Source organism: Castanea sativa, chromosome 8 (assembly GCF_040712315.1).
Source record: "Castanea sativa cultivar Marrone di Chiusa Pesio chromosome 8, ASM4071231v1".
In the NCBI taxonomy this organism is placed as follows: Eukaryota; Viridiplantae; Streptophyta; class Magnoliopsida; order Fagales; family Fagaceae; genus Castanea; species Castanea sativa.
This window is the reverse complement of record NC_134020.1, coordinates 50,223,141-50,242,795: the sequence shown is the minus strand read 5'-3', so window position 1 is coordinate 50,242,795 and position 19,655 is coordinate 50,223,141. Positions and strand designations below refer to the sequence as shown.

The window sequence follows — 19,655 nt, the reverse complement described above, 5'->3', positions numbered from 1 at the left end:
TCTCATGACTGGATTTCACGAATGACTCACGACTGTCAACTCCCCAAAATGCCACACGTGTGAAGCATGCAGGAAGTTGCAGGGTCACGACAGCTGGAACACTATAGGACAAAAAGTACAATCTGACCTAACAATTATCTCGCGACTCAAACTCGCAACTCGTTCCAGTCACGAGAGTGAGTCGCCAAAATGCCCTGTTTTGCAAAAAAAAAATGACTTTTCACATTCCTCACATTCCTTACTATAAATACTCTTATACCCACGAAATGTAGAGAGCTTCCATAGAGAATTTTGAGGGAGAACCCCTAGAAAAAATCAAGATTGACTCATCCATAATCTTAGACTTTTGAGTTCCCAAATTCCTCTACTCTCACCCTCTCCATTGGCATACCCTTGAGAAGTTCATTAGCCTAATCATTATCTCACCATACCCATATAAGTGAGGAGGTATTTTAGTGCTTGGGAAGCAATTCAGAGAGGACAAATTCATTTGGTTGATGCAATGGGCTTATTGCGGGATCCAGAAAGCTAGAAAAGACACAATTAGGCTTAACTAGTTCGTAGCAGGAGCTTGGAGGGCTCAAGTACATTGGGTAGACTAGGCTTGGAGGGTCTTTTGTTATTCGTGGATCATTTTACTGTTTGGAGGGCGGCAGAGAGGTTTTTTGTCGAGTTCTTCAGTTTCTTCTTAGATAACACATGCCGGTGTTATCTTTGTGTTTGCATCTCTCTAACCCTTATTATTACCTTTTAATTGTTGTTGTGTTATGATTAATTATAATGTAGAGTTGTTTATTTATTTGGGTTTTTTCTCGTACCTATTATTCCGCACATCTATTGTTTGGGTATGAGCTTGTATTAGTTTTATTTGAAATTGATGGTCTAAACATGCATTATTGTTTTAAACACTTGTAAAGTTGTTATTTACAACTATCTTGAGTTGGCTTTAATTTCGTGCCAAATTTGATTGTAATTATGTTCAATCGTGTTTATCTTGTATTTTATGTGGGATTTCATTGTATGGGTTGTGTATGAGAGAGAGTGTGAAGACTCAAGATTGTATTGAAGACGAAGTGGATTTCGCGAGAAGACTTCCCACAAAGTGAGCCACGTGCGGAAAATATGACTGGAATGCAAAGAGTCATGACAAGTGGTTTTTGCGAGTAATTTATGGATAAGGCCTTCCCACGAAATACTCGCGAAACATTCTGTTTTGCTATTTTGGCATATCCGCTACACCATATCTTCACCCACACTATATATACCCACATTACCCACAAATTGTAAGGAGTACTTTTCAGAGAGAAAACCCTAGATACAACCCTTGAGAGTTAGAGATTATTATACCCACAATCCTTTACACAATCTTTTGTGGTTTTTCTCAAACTCCTACCTCTCCATATCCATATCCATATCCTTGAAAGGTTGATAGCCCAAACACTTATCACACCCATTCTGAATGTAAAGTGAGGTTTTGGTGTTGCTGGGAAGCATTGGAAGAAGCCATTTGTTTGGTGGATGCAATTGGACTGAATTGCGTGATCCGGAGAGCTACAGAAGACAAGGCTTCGTCAAGTCAGTTAGTAGCAAGAGTTTAGAGGGCTCAAGTACATGGGGTAGACTAGGCTTGGAGGGTTTTTTGTTATTCGTATACTCCAACTTATTCTCTAGTGGATTGATTTACCGCTTGGAGGGCGGCGGAGAGGTTTTTCACCGAATTCTTTGGTTTCCTCTTCGATAATAAGTCTCGGTGTTATCTTGTGTTTGCATCTTTCTTCCCTACTCTTTTAGCTTTCATTTTATTTTTGATATATGGTGAATATGGCTTCGAGTAATTTTATTGTTTGTTCGCTCGCATTTACCTTATTCTGCACTTAGTTAAGTTAGAGTAAAATCAATTGAGCCATAATTTTTTAATTCGGGAGTCTAAACAGTTCTTGTGTTTTCACACATATTCGTGCTTTCAACATTAATTGAGCTTTCAAAAATAAATTAACTTTTCTAAGTAGAGCTAAAACATGTTTTATATAATATAATTGTTTTTTCATTGTTTGATCTAGTTGTTAATTTCATTTCTATTACCTTCTTTCTGACATTATCATTTTGTTTTATTATCATCACTTTATTTTGTCGCATTATTTAGCTCTAGGCCACCTTTCCATAAAATTTACTATTTGTTTGAATTTATGTGATGAATTCAGTTAATAATAGCCCTTACTTACTTAGTAGAGATCAATAGACATATCAGGTGTGCGTGGGTGTCTCACACCTACCCACGATATAATTTGACCCCAAACTCGTCTTTGGTGGACATAGACCATTTTTCTTATCCATTAAGTCAATCAAATAAAAAATGGTTTCTATTTCTTATTTTTTTTCCCTTAAAAAAAAATATATAAATAACTAACAGGTACTTCACTTTTCAAAACCCATGATTTCTAACCCCAAAAAAAAAAATCTCAATCATAACTTTTGTTTTCTAAAAGCCCTTTCGGAGGGACGTTGTCACGTGGTGGGTTTCCACAATTAGCTTGTGAATATATTATGGATCTGTTTGGGATCCGCTTATTTTGCTGAAACTGAAAACTTTTTGCTGAAAGTATTATAGAAAAATATAAAAGTTAGTTGAAATAGTACAGTGAGACCCATGATTACCCATGATTAGTGGCAAAAATAAGCTGAATAATAAAATAAATTGGTAAAAATAATTTTTGCCAAGCGCACACTATGTAGCTTGCGTTTTTAGCTTTGGAGTGATTTGAATAAGATGCATTTGCATGATTAGCAGTATTGTAGTTTAGCCCAAAAAAATCAATGCCCAATGATTATAGCTTAAAAGTACAATGTTATTTGAGTTTTGGTAGGTATTATCACATCTATTTTATGTTCATTCCCACACTTACGTATAAATATGAGAGTTTGCAAATTTTTTCTAAAATATACTCATTACATGTATTTTTCTATTGTATGAGATTAAAACTAGTGAGCTAAGCATATAGACATGAAGTCAAGAGAATCCAAGGGTGAAGATCAATTGAGAAATAACTTTTGAAAATTTTAATGAGTGAAAGATGTTTGGAAACATAAAAGGAAAGAGAGATTCGTTTGAGCTGAAGTTGGAAAAAATATGACATGAAAATATTTTGACCAGTTTTGATATTTTGGTCATATCTTTCGATTCCGATATCGGATTTACTTGATTCTTGCGGCCACATAAAGAGGACTTGAATATCTAAAACTTTTTAGTTTATTAAAACTTCAAAATCTTCCTTTTCAAGGCCAAAACCAACCTAGAAAGTGACCCACTTTAGGGTTTTGAATGTCATACATATTAAAATGATATGAGAGCAGCCACGTTTTTGGTGGCTAAAAAACCTTATTTTCATCAATTTTTGAGAGTTTCTTTTTTCTATAGAAGCTTAAGAGCCTAAGAAAGGGTTAGGGGTGACTCCCCAATGCTATAAGTTGTCCACTTATCAACCCAAGCATGTTTTTCATCTTTTGACTATTGAAATCAATTTTCATTTTTTATAATTAATTTGACAGATTGATGTTTGATTGCTAATTATTTCATAAGTCTATTCTAGAATTTTCTTATTGTTAGAATAGAATTTAATAATCTCTTTAGCAAAACGTGGTATATAATCTTGTAAGATATTACTTTTGCCATAGTATTGCCTCCGGGCACGCAATGTGAGTTTTTCTAGCAAAGTTATTGTTTTTGAGACTAAATTCTTTGAACAATTGATGAATATAATCATCGAAAGAGAGTTTTATTAATAAATCTTATTTCTAAATTTTCCAGTCAGATAGTTTATGCGCTTACCTACTCGATTGTGTGCTATATAGGATTGGTAGTGGATGCTTAACAATCATATTTTTCTATATATTATTGGTGCTTTGATGTGTTCTTGTTTTCGTTTTCTTGATGGAACGTCAACCTTAACTACACTACAATTTCTGTTACAAAATTGGACGACATTTATTAGTTTGGATTGCTTTTTTGTGAACTTGGGTAATCGGTCACCAATGAGAGATAAAAATAAATAAAAAAATCTTTTGTGCAAAACTCGTAAAATAATATATTATTTAACAAGCATTTCTGCTTTAGAGTCTTGTACTCCATACAAGTTATACATAATTTAAAGAGCATAAAAATGGAGAAAAAATTATCTTTGCTTTATTGTTTGGAGACTGTCCAATGCTAATAGATAGTTCATAATTTGAGAATAGTTTGTGTCTACTTCTTGAGGAAATTCTTGAACCAACGGGCAGAATGTTTAGGGTATCTTTTATTCCCATTTTTGTAGTCTACAAAGTTGAGTCCGAATCGAACACTGAAACCTGAGGACCACTCAAAGTTGTCCAACAATGACCATGCAAAGTATCCCTTAACATTAACGCCTTCCCTGTATATACCAAAGAAAGCAGTGACATCCAGTTAGAATTCTATAATTTATTTTGTAATTGTGTGTGTGTGTGAGAGAGAGAGAGATTGCACTTACTTGATAGCCCTATGAAGATACACAAAATGTTTATCGTGATATTCAATTCTTATGGAATCAGCAAGGGCTTCCTTGAGCGACAAGGTGGCATTATTGAACTCATCATATCCTACAAATATAGTTGGGGGAATTTAGCTTCAAATGGAAATCTAAAAACTACCAATAGTGTTCCAAATTTTCATGACCTTGTGGGATAATAGAAGAAAAAAGAAGATAGAGGAAATCACCATTCTCGGTGATGTAAATTAGTGGATTGTGGTATTTCTTCTTAACGTAGAGCAGAAGATCTCGAAATCCTCTAGGATATACATAAAGCCAATTTGAAGCAGCCTGCGATTTTTAAGGATACTACAATAAGGCCAAAACACAATATGTTTATCTTTAATTGCGAGATAAAAGATTAAAAAAAATTATGATATTCATTATGTCAATGATCTAGCATCAATCATATTTATTACCATATTAATTTGTAATTATCATTTTTTCTGTAAAATTGGTAATATCTTTACTATTTTTTATATGAAATTTCTAGAAGGCTGGGCCATTGAGTACTGTCAATTTGTTAAAACAAAAAAAAAAAAAAAAAAAAAATTCCCCTCCAACTACTAGTACAAAAATGTTGATATGTATTTAGCTAGCTAGTACATACCGGTGGACCAATGAGGATCCCATTCCGCGAAGCTGCAAAGACAAGAAAAAAGTGTTCTAGTTATTATTACCATATTAGATACATAAGAAACTCATAAGCATGGCTGCGGGTGTTGAATTTGTACTTACTAGTAAGATTAGCACTAGCATCTGTCAAGTAACTTGCTCTATCACCATTTGGTTGAGGGGCATAAGCTGCATACTTAGCAGTATAGTAGTTTAATCCTATAAAATCAAATGACCCGTTTAACTTTTTGGATTGCTCTTTGGTGAACTTGGGTAATCGATCTTTGACGAGAGATCTCATGCTATGTGGATAGTCACCATTTGTCAATGGGTCCATAAACCTGTAATAACAATAAAAGTTTTAAAAATTTATGCATATTATTATCTATAAAATTTGTACATACTTATGTTGAACAAATTCTAAAGAAAGCCACCAAAAGGTGGTATGACTCAATTGGAAAGTGACAACTTCAATATTGTGCGTTTGGAAGCATTTTGGTGATTGCTTATTTGCTACAGGTATAAAAAGAAAAAGAAGGGGAACAAATCTTTTTAAGGGCATAGTCCATCAAATTAAGCTCAAAAACGCAAAATTTTTTTTTTTTTTTTTTTGGAGTTTGCCAAATGCGAGCACAGTTAGGTCAAACAAGAAGGAAAAGAAGAAAAGAAAAAAAAAAAAATTTAGGCCATTTAAATGATAAAACACTTCAGACAAGCTAGGGAAGGTTCTCAAAGCAGACTTCTTGGTTCTTGCTCAATAAATTTGTAATTCGATAACGTTTTTGCCCAAATGGGTTTATACTTTATAGAGTGACGTGTATGAGTATTTTAATAGTATGACACTATGATTTATTATATGACTTTGACATCGAAAGTTCCAATTAGATTAATTAGTAAAATCTTTAATAATTGAATAAGAGATTTGAGGTTCAAGTTTTACTTACATCAAAAACTTATTACTGTATTAGTCTAATAATAAAGAGCTATTATTAAGAATAAATGTCATACGTTCAAACTATCTTAAAATATATATATATATATATATTTGTACCCATTAATTACGTCCTTCAAATGGCAATTTTTTTTTTTTTTTTTTTTTGAGAAACTTCAAACGGCAAGTGTTAAATTATGGTAAAATGTAAATAAAAACCATAAAGCATAACTTACCATCCTAACATAAAATCAAGGCCACGTTGCGCAGCCCTCTGGTCTCTCTCTGCATTAGAGAATGGCACAAACCAGTGACTTATTAGCGTTATCCCTATCACTCCTTTCTGTGTTGCCTGCATGGTGAACATTTTTTTACACTGGAAGCTTTTGCATGGGATTTTGTATATTTGTCTAAGTTAAACTACATTACAATTGTTCAAATCAGTTTCAGAAATTGCTACTAAGATGGTCTTGTATCATCTATAAACCAAGTTTAACCAACCATGTGCATTTAGGATTTTTTTTATTAGAAAAAAAATTATAAATTTGATACAGTTACAACGGAGAGGAGGATTTAAGTCCTAAACGTCTCCAATTGAGACACTAGGAAATCTAAGTTGAGCTATAAAACTCTTGGCGTACATTTAGTGTCATTTAGTATAACTTGAAAATATTTGGTTTTAATATGTTGAAGTTTTTTTAGTCGAACCTGATATTTATTCTTGTACACTTCAACAGCGGCTGCATGAGAAAGCAGCTCGTGGTGTGTCACCAAATATGGCTCTGTCCCTGAATCCCCACCAGTGCAATATAGATTTTGCCAGGTAGAGCACCGACCTGGTGCTAACGATTTTTCTGCATAACCACCACTGCTAAAGCTCCACGGCTCATTTAGAGTGATCCAATACTTTACCCGATCACCAAATTCCTTGAAGAGAAGTTCCGCATAGTCCCGGAAATCATCACTGAATATTAGATGCATATATTAGAATAACATAGTGATGAGTTTGAACTTGTCTCTCCACTCTACATCCTATTTTTAAAACATTAAAAATCTTATATGTTAGGCTCTATTAATGAACTGGGCCCCATTTATTAAGGGGATTTAAAATTCATAAATGAAATATATATATATATATATATATATATATATATATATATATAAAGGTAAAACTTAAAGAAAATTCAATTAGAATTTGAAATTAGTATTCAATTTTGTGTCACGTGTCTAAATTTATGTGAGAATCACACCATAATTATCTACTTAAGTTTGTGCTATATGTCCACTTAAGTTTTTTAATTTTTGTGCCAAGTGAGTTAATGAATGCAAAATAGTAAAAATCTAATATTAATGAACTATAATTTTTTTTTTTAAAATCACATGTACTCAATAAATATCATCACACAAAGATCATCACACGTTCTATCTTATTAAAAATTAGAAGAAAAAAAATGATCATAAGTAGTATTGAATTTAGATAAGAATTTTAATATGTAACCAATTACGTTTACTTTTTTAAAAAAAATTAACTAATTATTTATATTTTTATGATAAAATTTGTATTTAATTTTAAATGTATTTATACGTATGCATGCGTTACATGCTTTTTTTTTTTAATAATTTGACTAGTTATTTATATTTTTATAATAAAAATTATGTTTAATTTTAAATATATTCATGAATTTGCATAGTTTACATGCTAGTGTTGAAATAATAGATAAATTTAAAAAATTTAAGGTTTTTGACACAAACGGTTGGTTATCACTTAATATTGATGTCCTCAATCTTTCTTTTCTATTTTTAACCCTAAAATGAGAGTCTTTTAACATCATAATTATATATTATATGTCTAATAATTGGATGGAGAAGAGGGGTGGATTATTTGGTGAATTATTCTTTCTTTTTTTAGGGTAATTTGTTGGTGAATCATTCACTTACACAATTTTTGGACTTAGGAAACCACCATACTCATCATCTAAGGCTTGGGGAAGATCCCAATGGTAGATTGTTACAAAGGGCTTTATACCTGCATTCAGTAATAGAAAAATAAAGTGTTAATTATAAGAAGTAAAATAAGTTAATGATACTTTGGAATTTTATTATTGAATCTTGACCTCTGCTTAGAAGCCTATTGATGAGCTTGTTGTAATACTCGATTCCTTTCCAATTCACCCCGCCACTTAGTTTTCCTTCTGAAATTAGTCCCAAAAATGAGATTGTTAGGAACATAATGTGGTCACAAAACAATAGCCAATCCATTCCAACCTAAAATGTGTACTTGATGGTACCCATTTTTATGTCCTTTTCATTGCATAGATCTAACATTTTATTGGTTTATAAAAAGAAAATCTTACTTGGTAGTACTCGAGACCATGAGATTGAGAATCTGTATGCATCTAAATTCATCTTATTCATAATCCGAATATCTTTCTACAATGTATAATCACAATAGATATAAATTGTTAGAATTCAACCTTTTTGTTCTTTATTCTTTGAAGTATTTAAATTTGAATATGCAGAGAAAACCCATAGTATGAAACAAAAATGCCAAAGAGATGGAGAAGAAAAAAAAGGATAATAAAGGCTTTAGTGTTTGAGTACAGTAAAGGCTTTAGTGTTTCAGTGAAACCAAAAGGAGAATGTTGGGATACCATTCAAAATGCCGTGAGCTAAAATTGTGGGACAAGATAAAAGTTTTTATTAACAAATGTGATGTTAACTTCATAAAAAACTAAAAAAAGTGGGGTGAATCCCTCAATGTGATGTTATTTTGGACATGTTTTTGTTTTTTTCCTCCTTCACAAGGGACAAAGCATTTTTGAGGGGTTCCATATACCAAAAAACAAATATTTGGAAACTAAACTATATCATTGCACATCTTTAGTGTGATAATTACTCCACGAGTATAAATACTTAAAGGGTATGACTGTATGGGGAGTAAGAGCCAAAGTTTAAGTCTGTAGGAGAAAACTTGGTAACTAGTTGCTAATTAATATGAGTGATTTTCTTTCTTTCCAATTTTTATTATGAACATGAAACAACATATTTACCTTGTAGAGATGATATTGATCGACAGCTACATCTGCATTGTTTCCATCCTTTATCCAATCTGCAATTCTATTGCAAGTTAATACTGTATTTAGAGAAAACCAAAGTTTTTTTTTCCTTTTACTGTTTAAGAACTAGTAATTAGAGCCATAAGAAAAATGGAACTAGTTATGGAAGAAGGGAAGGCTGAGAGGGGGACATGAAGAAAATAAGTACCAAAAGATAGGAATGTGAAATTTTACTTTTTACGTCGTCGTTTTTTTTTTTTTTTTTTTTTAAATCAGGATAAATATCATCAAACACTGTCATAGTCTCATAACTAGTTTTTATCTTGGTTCCGTATTTACATCGCTTTATTACCAACCGCTATTAGCTTATAAACTCCTAAGTTTTATCATGAAATTGTTATACAAAAATATTGTGCTGATCATAGCTTAATAATCTCCTCATTTTGTATTCCTTTACTTTTATTGATTCAGGAAAAAAATTTATAATTCTAAAAGTGTATAGACTATCATATTACTCAAAAGTTTAAATAACATGACATTCTGTAAATCTAAAAGAAAAAATTAATAATGAAATGAACGAAACGGAGAGGCCTTGAAATAATTATTTTCCACAATTAAATTTCATCGTAGTATTGCTTAATATTTCATTGGTAATTCATACTTTGAAGTTTCATATTGTTGGAGAGAAAAAGAAAAAGAGACCTGGATGTTCATGAGTGTAAGTGTCCCATATACTTGGTCCTTTACCATCTTCTTTTGCTGCACCTTCATACTGGAAATTTGAAAAAACACGTGCACATAATAACATAGAGAAAATTGTGAAACAAATTAACATAGAGAAAATTGGGACTTAGTTACCTGATAAGCCGCTGCTGCTGTCCCAAAAATAAAACCTTCGGGAAAACTGGTCCGGTTGAGTGAAGCAGGGTAACGGACGGCATTAACCTTAGTCAATAAGCCAAGAAGAACTAGGAGGCCTAATAATAGATAGCTTTGAAATGCCATAATTGATTTTGGGTTTTTTTGTGTGTAGTACTAGGTAGACTCTGCCGGTTTTTTATAGAGGAGCACTACATAATCTTATCTATTTAGAAAAGATAAAAGTAGAGATGAAAGAAAAAGAAAAAAAAAACATGGAAAAGGATAAGCAATATGTTAGTCAAACTATGATAAAACTAGAGGTGAAAGAAAAAGAAAAAACATGAAAAAGGATAAGCAATATGTTAGTCAGTCCTTCTTATCTATTTAGAAGAGAAAAAAGTAGAGATGAAAGAAAAAGAAAAAAACATGGAAAAGGATAAGCAATAATGCAATATGTTAGTCAGTCCTTATCTATTTAGAAAAGGGAAAAAAAAAATAGAGATTAAAGAAAGAAGAAAAAAAAACATGTGCAATATGTTTGTCATCACAGTTGCCCCTCAATCATGGATTTAAAAACCGGATTAGACCGGTTGGTTCAACCGGTTAAACTGGAACTGGACATCAATTCGGTCTAATTATTCAGAAAAATCAGAAATTAAAGAAAAATCATAAATAACCGATAATAGAAAGTTCAACCAGAAAAATCGAGAACCGGTATGATTGAACAGGTTGTGTAACGGTTTTGCAAAATGGGTGAAACAAATGGAAAGACTAAAACCAAACGTTTTGCATCAAAGATTTTTTTTTTCCTTAGATCTGCGTCTTCCAGTGATGACTAAGGGCTGGCATCAAAGCTAGCTTCTTGGAAGTCAAAATTCCTAACCTTGCCTGAAAACACAGATCTTCACAATTAGAGAGAGAGAGGCAAAGAGTATATAAACAGACATCTTCATTCTTCACAGGCAGAGAGAGAGAAAGAATAGTTGAAAATCTTTTTTTGGATTTGACAGAGGACGACAATACACACGGACATAAACTGATCCATTTTCCATAGAAGAGGCTAAGAGCTTCTTGACTTGTAAGAGAGAGGCTGGTTTGCATAGATTGTAATGCCTTGTGCTGTGCTGTACTTATTCTGTGTGCAAATTGCACACAATAGTCAATAACACAATGAGAGCCGCACACTCTTTTTTGCACTGTTTTTTGAGAATCAATGACACTATGACAGCCACAACTTTGAAAGCCTAAAGTGAGCAAGTCACGTGAGTTGGTTTTATTTTTCCATTTTTTTTTCATTAAGAAAATTATGATTAAAAAGAAATAATAGTTTTATTAATTAATTAAGTGAACAATCTTAAAATCTTAAAACAGTGGTAATTTTTATATTCTAAATGTGTAAGATGTAAAAACTCAAATAATTTATCTAAAAATATGTTTTATATTTTTTAACATAATATTATAAGTAGTAAACTTATTATATATTTTATTAACTATTTTTATAATTTTAGGATTATTAATTATTTATTTATGACATCATCAATCCAACTATTGGTCTAACCCCGATTTGACCAAAAAGCTGAGAACCACTTTCTTTTTCAATTTTTTGACCGTATTGGTTTTTAAAACCATGCATTCAATTGATTGTTTAACATTGTATGTACCGTGTAGAATTATGGATATCCTCCAAGTTATAAACTTTGATCATTTAGAACAACTCATGAAGCTTGTGAAAAAATTGATATATTTTTGTATAAAAACCTATATTTTGTATAGAATCATAGATATCCTCCAAGTTACAAACTTTGACCATTTATATTAGCTTCTGGAAAAATGTTGATATATTTTAGCATAAAAGCCTTCTTTTTTTCTATAGAATTATAGATATCCTCCAAGTTACAAACTCTGACCATTTACAACAGCTCTTGAAAAATTGACATATTTTAGCATAAAAGCGTTTTTTTTTTTTTTTTATAGAGTTACAGATAACCTCCAAGTTACAAACTTTGACCCATGGTTTTAAAATTAGATTGGACTGGCTGGTTCAATGGGGAACCAGACCTTAATCCAATCCAATTATTAAAAACCAAAAATAAGAGAAAAAAACTACTAAAAACTGAAAACTGCCAGTTCAACCGAAAAAATCGAAAACCCGTACGGTTAAACCGGTTTTTAGCAATTCTTCATAAAAACTTCATATGCTATGTTTTTTACAAATATATATATATATATAGAGATCTTGTTTCAAATTTAAGAGGAGAGATTTTGATTTTGAAAATGCTCTCAAGCTTGAAGTAGTGAAGTCTAAGACACCTACAGTGACCTCAAAAACATTAGATTTCCTATCTTTTTGTTGAGGAAGGAGCCTAAAGACAAAGTAAATTTACAATAATTTGATCTGTCCACTTCAATCATTGTTTGCTGCTCGTGCACATACCCATATTGACGAAGAGACAGAGAGAGAATATTGAAAAGATGAAAATTTAGCAAAAAGTTAGATAGGAAGGAAACTAAGTATATAATTCTTGTTTGAAGTTTGAACAAACTTGTGGATGTAGTAGGTTTTTAAAATGTGCGGTTTGTGTGATATCAATATATAAGGGTAGGATAGGTTGGAAAAAAATCAAGTGGGCAATGATATTGCTACCCATGCACTTACTTTTTTTTATTTGAAAAACTAATAAATAGCTAAAATGCTTTACACTTTACCTTTTTATGTTTTTTTTTGGTTTAATTTTGTTTAGTGGTGTCCAAAAGTTGGTAAGTTAATGTTTAATATTTTACTATTATTTAATTTTTTAGTTAAAATGACTAGTTATAAAATTATTTATTTATTTTTATAATTATTAATTATTAATTAATTATTTATGACATCACCGGTTCGACTACCGATCAGACCCTGATAAGACCATAAAACCGATAACCACTCCTTATTATGGTTATTTGACCACACCAGTTTTTAAAACCATGCTTTGACCATTTACATCAGCTTTTGGAAATTTTTTTGATATATTTAAACATAAAAGCCTATTTTTTGTATAGAATTATATATAACCTCCAAGTTACAAACTTTGACCATTTACATCAACTTCCGGAAAAAAATTGATTATTTTACAATAAAAATTTTTTTTTCTATAGAATTATTAATAACCTCCAAATTACAAACTTTGACCTTACATTAGGTCCTAAAAAAAAATTTGATATATTTTAGTATAAAAACCTTTTTTTTTATTTTATTTAACCACAATTTCTGAAAACTCACATCAAATTATCTATTTTAAACTCTATTTCATTAAAATATCATTTTTTATAATTATTTTTCTCTCTTCATACTCTATTAAGATAAGAATTGGATTAAAAGGTATAATATATCAGTAAAGTTGGTATTTACAACTATTTTGTGTTGGCTTTAATTCCATTCCAAATTTGATTGTAATTCTGTTCAATTATGTTTACCCTGTATTTTATGTGGGATTTCATTGTATGGGTTGTGTGAGGGAGAGAGTGTGAAGACTTAAGATTTTATTAAAGACCAAGTGGATTTCGTGAGAAGACTTCCCACGAAGTGAGCCATATGCAGAGCCCATGACTGAAATGCGAAGAGTCATGACAGCTAGTTTTTGCAAGTAATTCGCAGGTAAGGCCTTCCCACAAAACGTTCTGTTTTTCTATTTTGGCATATCTGCACCACTACATCTTCACCCACACTATATATACCCTCATTACCCACATATTGTAAGGAGTGCTTTTCAGAGAGAAAACTCTAGCATACACACTTGAGAGTTAGAGATTGTTATACCCACAATCATCTACACAATCCTTTGTGGTTTTCCTCATACTTCTACCTCTCCATATCCATATCCTTTAGCCCAAACACTTACCACACTCATTCTAAGTGTAAAGTGACGTTTTGGTGCTGCTAGGAAGCATTGGAAGAAGCCAAGCGTTGGCGGATGCAATCGGGCGTATTACAGGATCCGGAAAGCTAGACAAGACACGGTTTCAAGAAACCTTGTTGGAGTAGGTGCTTGGAGGGCTTAGGTGCATTCGGTTGATTAGGCTTAGAGAGTCTCTTGCTATTCGTGTATCCTAACTTATTTTCTAGTGGATTGATTTACCACTTCATTACAAAAAAATGTATTTTTAGCGACAAAAATTAGCGAGGAAATATTTTTTGTTACTAAAAATACAGCTTTAGCAACGAAATCCATATTTCATCACTAATAATTAAAAAATTATAACATTTAGCGACGAAAAGTAATTTTCATCACTATTGATGATCTAAAATATGAGTGCCAAAAGGGCAAATTATGGCGGGAACTTAATTAATCTATAGCGACGAAATATTTCGTCGCTAATAGTTGAAATTTTTAGTGATGAAAGATTTCGTCACTGTAGGTGTTGCTAGTGACGAAAATCATAATTCGTCACTAAAAGTATGCTATAGCAACGAAATCTGAATTTCGTCACTAGAAATATTCACACAAAATAGGTTTTTTATTTTATAGTTTTAGCGACGAATCATAATTTGTCATTAAAAGTATTCTATAGCGATGAAATCTGAATTTCGCCGCTAAAACTATTCACACGAAATAGGTTTTTCATTTCATAGTTTTAGCTACGAAATCATAATTCGTCACTAAAAGTATGCTATAGCGACGAAATCTGAATTTCGTCTCTAAAAATATTTACACAAAATAGGTTTTTCATTTCATAGTTTTAGCGATGAAATCATAATTCGTCACTATAAATCGTAATAAAATCTTGCTAAAAGTATGCTATAGCGATGAAATTATATTCATCGCTAAAAATCTTAACAAAATGCGGCTAAAAGTATGTTTTAGTGACGAAATTATATTCGTCACTAAAGAGTACAGCTTAAATGGGTTAAATTTCAACAACAAAAAAATTCATTTCCCACATAAAATTTCATTTCTTCCACCCACTCACTTAAAAAAATCCCAGCCCTCCCTCTCTCATTATCACTCACTCCCTAACACAAAAACAAACTCAAATACAAACACAAATACACACATCCCTCTATCTCTCTCTCTCTCTAGCAAGTCTCTCCTCCCTCTTGGTCTCTTGATTAGCTTCTACTAGATTTTTAGTCATCAAACTCTTATCCATGGTTTGAATTCTCCTAACATGAATCTAAGGTAAAATCTCCATGACCCACCTTCTAATATCTTTGGGTTTTTATCCTATATTGTTAGGATTGCTCCTTATATTGTGAGTTTTGTTTTAGAAGTAGTTTGTTGTGTTTGTTGGTACATTTAAAATCTTATTGGAGGTTTTTAATTTAATGGAATGAAATGGATTTTGTTGTTTGGCAACTATGTGACTTGAGTTTCTTAAGAAATCATTTGGGTTTTTGACTTATATGGGAGATTGGTTTAATTTTAGAAAAAGGGTTTCCTTGCATTTTGAAATGTCTTTGGCATATGTGTTTGTGATTGTGGTATTAAATATAATTTTGTGCAAGTAATATGAGCATGTGTCTTTTGCTTACCAAGTGTTTGACAAATTGCCTATATGAGTTACGAAATGGATTTTGTTGTTTGGCAACCATGTGAATTGAAGATATTTGTTGTTGGTGATTTTGTGTTAGTAATTTGAAAGATTGAAGATATCATGGTATTTTAGATGCCTATTCATGTAATCTAACTTGTATAGTATAGTTATAAAATACCCACATGAAGTGAAGGTCAATTGCTATTAGTTGGTGATTTTGTAAGAAAACATGTTAAAGCTGTTACTATGACAGATTTGGTGTTTACAACAAGAAAAATTTCGATTAAATCATATTCCATGAATTAGGATGCTAGGAGTAGTGTTTATGAATTCTAAGACACACATGGTTGTAATGGTAGTGGTCTCATAGCATTTGGATCAATATAAAAATAATGGTTTAATTTCTAAGTTGCATGAAATTCTGTCAGGACAGATTTGAGCATGTTTTCTTGTATGATTTTTAATTAATCATGGTTTTATGCCTTAACTCTGAAATTGATATAGTATATACTATACATCCAGGGGAGTGGTTCTATAAAATTGCATGGAGTTTGGATGTGTATAGATAGCCCATTTGTATTTTACAAATGAGGCATATGCTTCTGAAATGAGCAGTAAACACATATGATACACCTGACTTTGAGGATTTAATTTTAAAGTTAGGCTGAATGTTTTGAGCTATAAATTAGTATGCTCATCCTTTGGTATATTTGGATCATATATAAATTGTATGCCTTGGTTTTTCTATGGTTTGGGTACATAATGTGTTTGATGAATGTATCATGTGCTTTAGGGAACCTTGTGTGATGGGAATTAAGGATTTTCTTGAGTTTGAGAGTTAGGTTGTGATTGATGCATAAGTTTATATATTTAAGAAGAGTTGTTAGTAATAAGTTTTGGTCTTTCATCTAAGTGATGAGAACGTTGTTGAATCAAAGCTTGTTCTTATTAAAGTTTTAGCTTCAGTTGTGGATAAGTATATATGTTTATTTTCTGTTATGAGTATTTAATGGTGTAATGGTTTGCTTTAGTTTCAGTTCTATGTTCTCTAATCTGATTGTTGAAAGCTGAAATTTGTGGTTTTGTGTAAGCTATTTGAAAGATTGAAGATATCATGGTCTTTTAGATGCCTATTCATGTAATCTAACATGTATAGTATAGGTATAAAATACCCACATGAAGTGAAGGTCAATTGCTATTAGTTGATGATTTTGTAAGAAAACATGTTAATGCTGTCACTATGACAGATTTGGTGTTTACAACAAGAAAAATTTGGATTAAATCATATTCCATGAATTAGGATTTTAGGAGTATTTTTTTATGAATTCTAAAACACACATGGTTGTAATGGTAGTTGTCTCACAGCATTTGGATCTATATAAAAATAATGGTTTAATTTCTAAGTTGTATGAAATTATGTTAGGACAGATTTGAACATGTTGTCTTGTATGATTTTAAATAATCATGGTTTTATGCTTTGACTCTGAAATTGATATGGTATATACTAGACATCCAGGTGAGTGGTTCTATAAAATTTCATGACGTTTGGATGGGTATGGACATCCCATTTGTATTTTAGAAATGAGGCATATGCTGCTGAAATGAGCAGTGAACAGCATATGATACACCTGACTTTGAGGATTTAATTCTAAAGTTAGAGTGAATGTTTTAAACTATAAATTAGTATTCTCATCCTTTGGTATGTTTGGATCATATATAAATTTTATGCCTTGGTTTCTCTATGGTTTGGGTACATAATGTGTTTGATGAATGTATCATGTGCTTTAGGGAACCTTGTGTAATGGGAATTGAGGATTTTTTTGAGTTTGAGAGTTTGGTTGTGATTGATGTATAAGTTTATATATATTTAGGAAGAGTTGTTAGTTATAAGTTTTGGTCTTTCATCTAGGTGATGAGAACAAGAACATGGACACTTGAGCTCCTCTTATACGAATATCTCACGTCTTCTGTTTTCAAGTAAGGGATGTGTGACATGTGCATTTGATAAGTATAAAGACTATTTAGAAAATTATTATGTATAAAAACTTTTTAATTAGAGATATTGCATATGAGCATGATTTAAGTAAATATTTATGTTCGTGACTTATTGAATCCTATATATATGATAGTTTTAGCATATTGATGCTATTACTTATATCACGAATATAATATTTAAAGAATGAAATGGATATGTTACTGTTATGAAATATTTATATTACACTTGAAAATATATATTTGCTTTCTACAACTTATACATTAGGAGTTGTGATTTTAATTCATTGGTGTGGCTACTGTTAATGCATTGTTAGAAACGTTTCTTATAACATAGTTAATGTTTTTACTTTACGATTTTAAGGTAGTATTGTTTTTATATTTGTGCATATTTCTTATTGGTAGCTTTTAGGGGATTTACTTTTGGCATTACTTGAAAACATATGAGCACATTCTCCGTTGGTTCTAATTATATTATACTACACTTTTTGTATTGTTACAAAACATCTTGAGTTATTGTATGTGTTGCAAACAATTATTGCATGGAAGTAGTTTCAATTGGATACTTGTTTTATTTTTTACTTGTGGAATGTATGGATCTTTTTTTATAAATGTGTTGTTAAAATAAATGTGTTATTCAAATGTGAGGTTTTAATAATGTAATGACAAGTTACAGGTTAATATCAAAGCCATTAAAAAATTAAAAACAGAAAATAAGTTTTAGCGACGAATTTTTTCATCACAAATATAGCAACAAACTACTACTTTAGTGACGACATATTTCGTCGCTAAATGTAGCTGAATTTTGTAAGAAATGGTTTTAGTGACGAAAATTTTCATCGCTATATATGCCTAGATTTTCTTAAAAATAGTTTTAGTGACGAAATGTTTCGTCATTATATGTACCCGAATAGTTTTAGTGACAAAATTGTTCATCACTAAATATAATTTAATAAACTAAAGTGTTTTTAGTGACGAAATATTTTCGTCACTGAATAGTGTTTTTAGCGAAGAAAACCTTAAGCGACGAAATGTTTTCTTTGCTAAAAGTTTAAAAAAAAAAAAATTGGACTTTTAGTGACGAAATTTTTCGTGTTTTTAGTGACGAAATATTTTCTTCACTAAATAGTGTTTTTAGCGAGGAAAACCTTAAGTGACGAAATGTTTTCGTTGCTAAAAGTTATAAAAAAAAAAAAAAAAAAATTGGACTTTTAGTGACGAAATTTTTCGTTACCAGGACTTTTAGCGACGGGATTTTAGTGACGAAATGAGTTTCGTCGCTAAGGACCTTTAGAGACGAAAAACTGGACTTTTAGTGACAAATTTTTTGTCACTAAAAATACATTTTGTTGTAGTTCTTGGAGGGTGGCGGAGAGGTTTTTCGTTGAGTTCTTCGGTTTCCTCTTCGATAACACATCTCGGTGTTATCTTGTGTTTGCATCTTTCTTCCCTACTCTTTTAGCTTTCATTTTGCTGTGGATTGTTGATGAATATGGCTTAGAGTAGTTTTATTGTTTATATGCTCACATTTACTCTATTTCGCACTTAGTTAAGTTAGAATAAAATCAATCGAGCCATAATTTTTAATTTAGGGGTCTAAATAACTCTTGTATTTTCACACAAATCTGAACTTTCAATATCATCCACTCATCTTTTGTCTTCACTTAACAAAAAATAGAAAAACTAACACTTATATAAGTAAGCCTAGTTTTTGTATATATTTTTGGCCTACAGGGCATTCAAGTACATGATGCGTACAATCATGAGGTGAATTTGACATCAAGCAACAAGGTCTCAAATTTGTTCGGTGAGTTGTCAAAACAACTGTTGCCAATCAAAACATCAACCTAGTGCTAATGTCTTGTATGCATAACCACCTAGACTGTAGCTCCATGGATCATTTAGTATTGTCCAATGCTTAACACGATCATCAAATTCCATAAAGCAAAGCTCAGCATAATTCTGAAAATCATCCCTAAACATAAAATGCAAAAGTCACCAAATTATTTAGGGAGTAAGTTTGCAATCTAGCCTAATATTTATATATAAACATTATTGGTATTATTTTGATATTTATTCAAGTTATTAATTATGTAACAAAATCTAAATAACTTATTGTTATAATTTTAAAAATCTTAGAATGAA

General features: G+C 31.3%; 1 protein-coding gene across 2 annotated transcripts; it reads right to left on the bottom strand.

Annotated features, from left to right (window-relative positions):
- Positions 1-4,057: 4,057 nt before the first annotated feature.
- Positions 4,058-11,163, bottom strand: LOC142607520 (beta-glucosidase 12-like). Of its 2 annotated transcripts, XM_075779057.1 has the most exons (13): positions 10,005-11,163; positions 9,849-9,918; positions 9,141-9,199; positions 8,445-8,520; positions 8,205-8,282; positions 8,029-8,116; positions 6,799-7,054; positions 6,327-6,442; positions 5,283-5,500; positions 5,155-5,186; positions 4,733-4,835; positions 4,506-4,614; positions 4,058-4,409 (listed from the first exon to the last, which is right to left on the bottom strand). In XM_075779057.1, exons 1-13 carry the CDS (start codon positions 10,149-10,151, stop codon positions 4,241-4,243), a joined length of 1,521 nt encoding a protein of 506 aa, XP_075635172.1. In that variant the 5' UTR covers positions 10,152-11,163; the 3' UTR covers positions 4,058-4,240. The 2 variants fall into 2 exon arrangements, with proteins under 2 accessions (XP_075635172.1, XP_075635173.1); XM_075779058.1 differs by lacking the exons at positions 4,058-4,409; positions 4,506-4,614 and having other exon boundaries at positions 4,732-4,853.
- Positions 11,164-19,655: the final 8,492 nt, after the last annotated feature.

Bases quoted from the DNA above. Each gene is read 5' to 3' on its own strand.
- LOC142607520 (XM_075779057.1), bottom strand. From the start codon at position 10,151: ATGGCATTTCAAAGCTATCTATTATTAGGCCTCCTAGTTCTTCTTGGC. The intron at 8,117-8,204 runs GTCAAGATTCAA...TACTGAATGCAG, and splicing joins CAATAGGCTTCTAAGCAGAG to GTATAAAGCCCTTTGTAACA. The intron at 5,187-5,282 runs GTAAGTACAAAT...TTGTCTTTGCAG, and splicing joins TGCTAGTGCTAATCTTACTA to CTTCGCGGAATGGGATCCTC.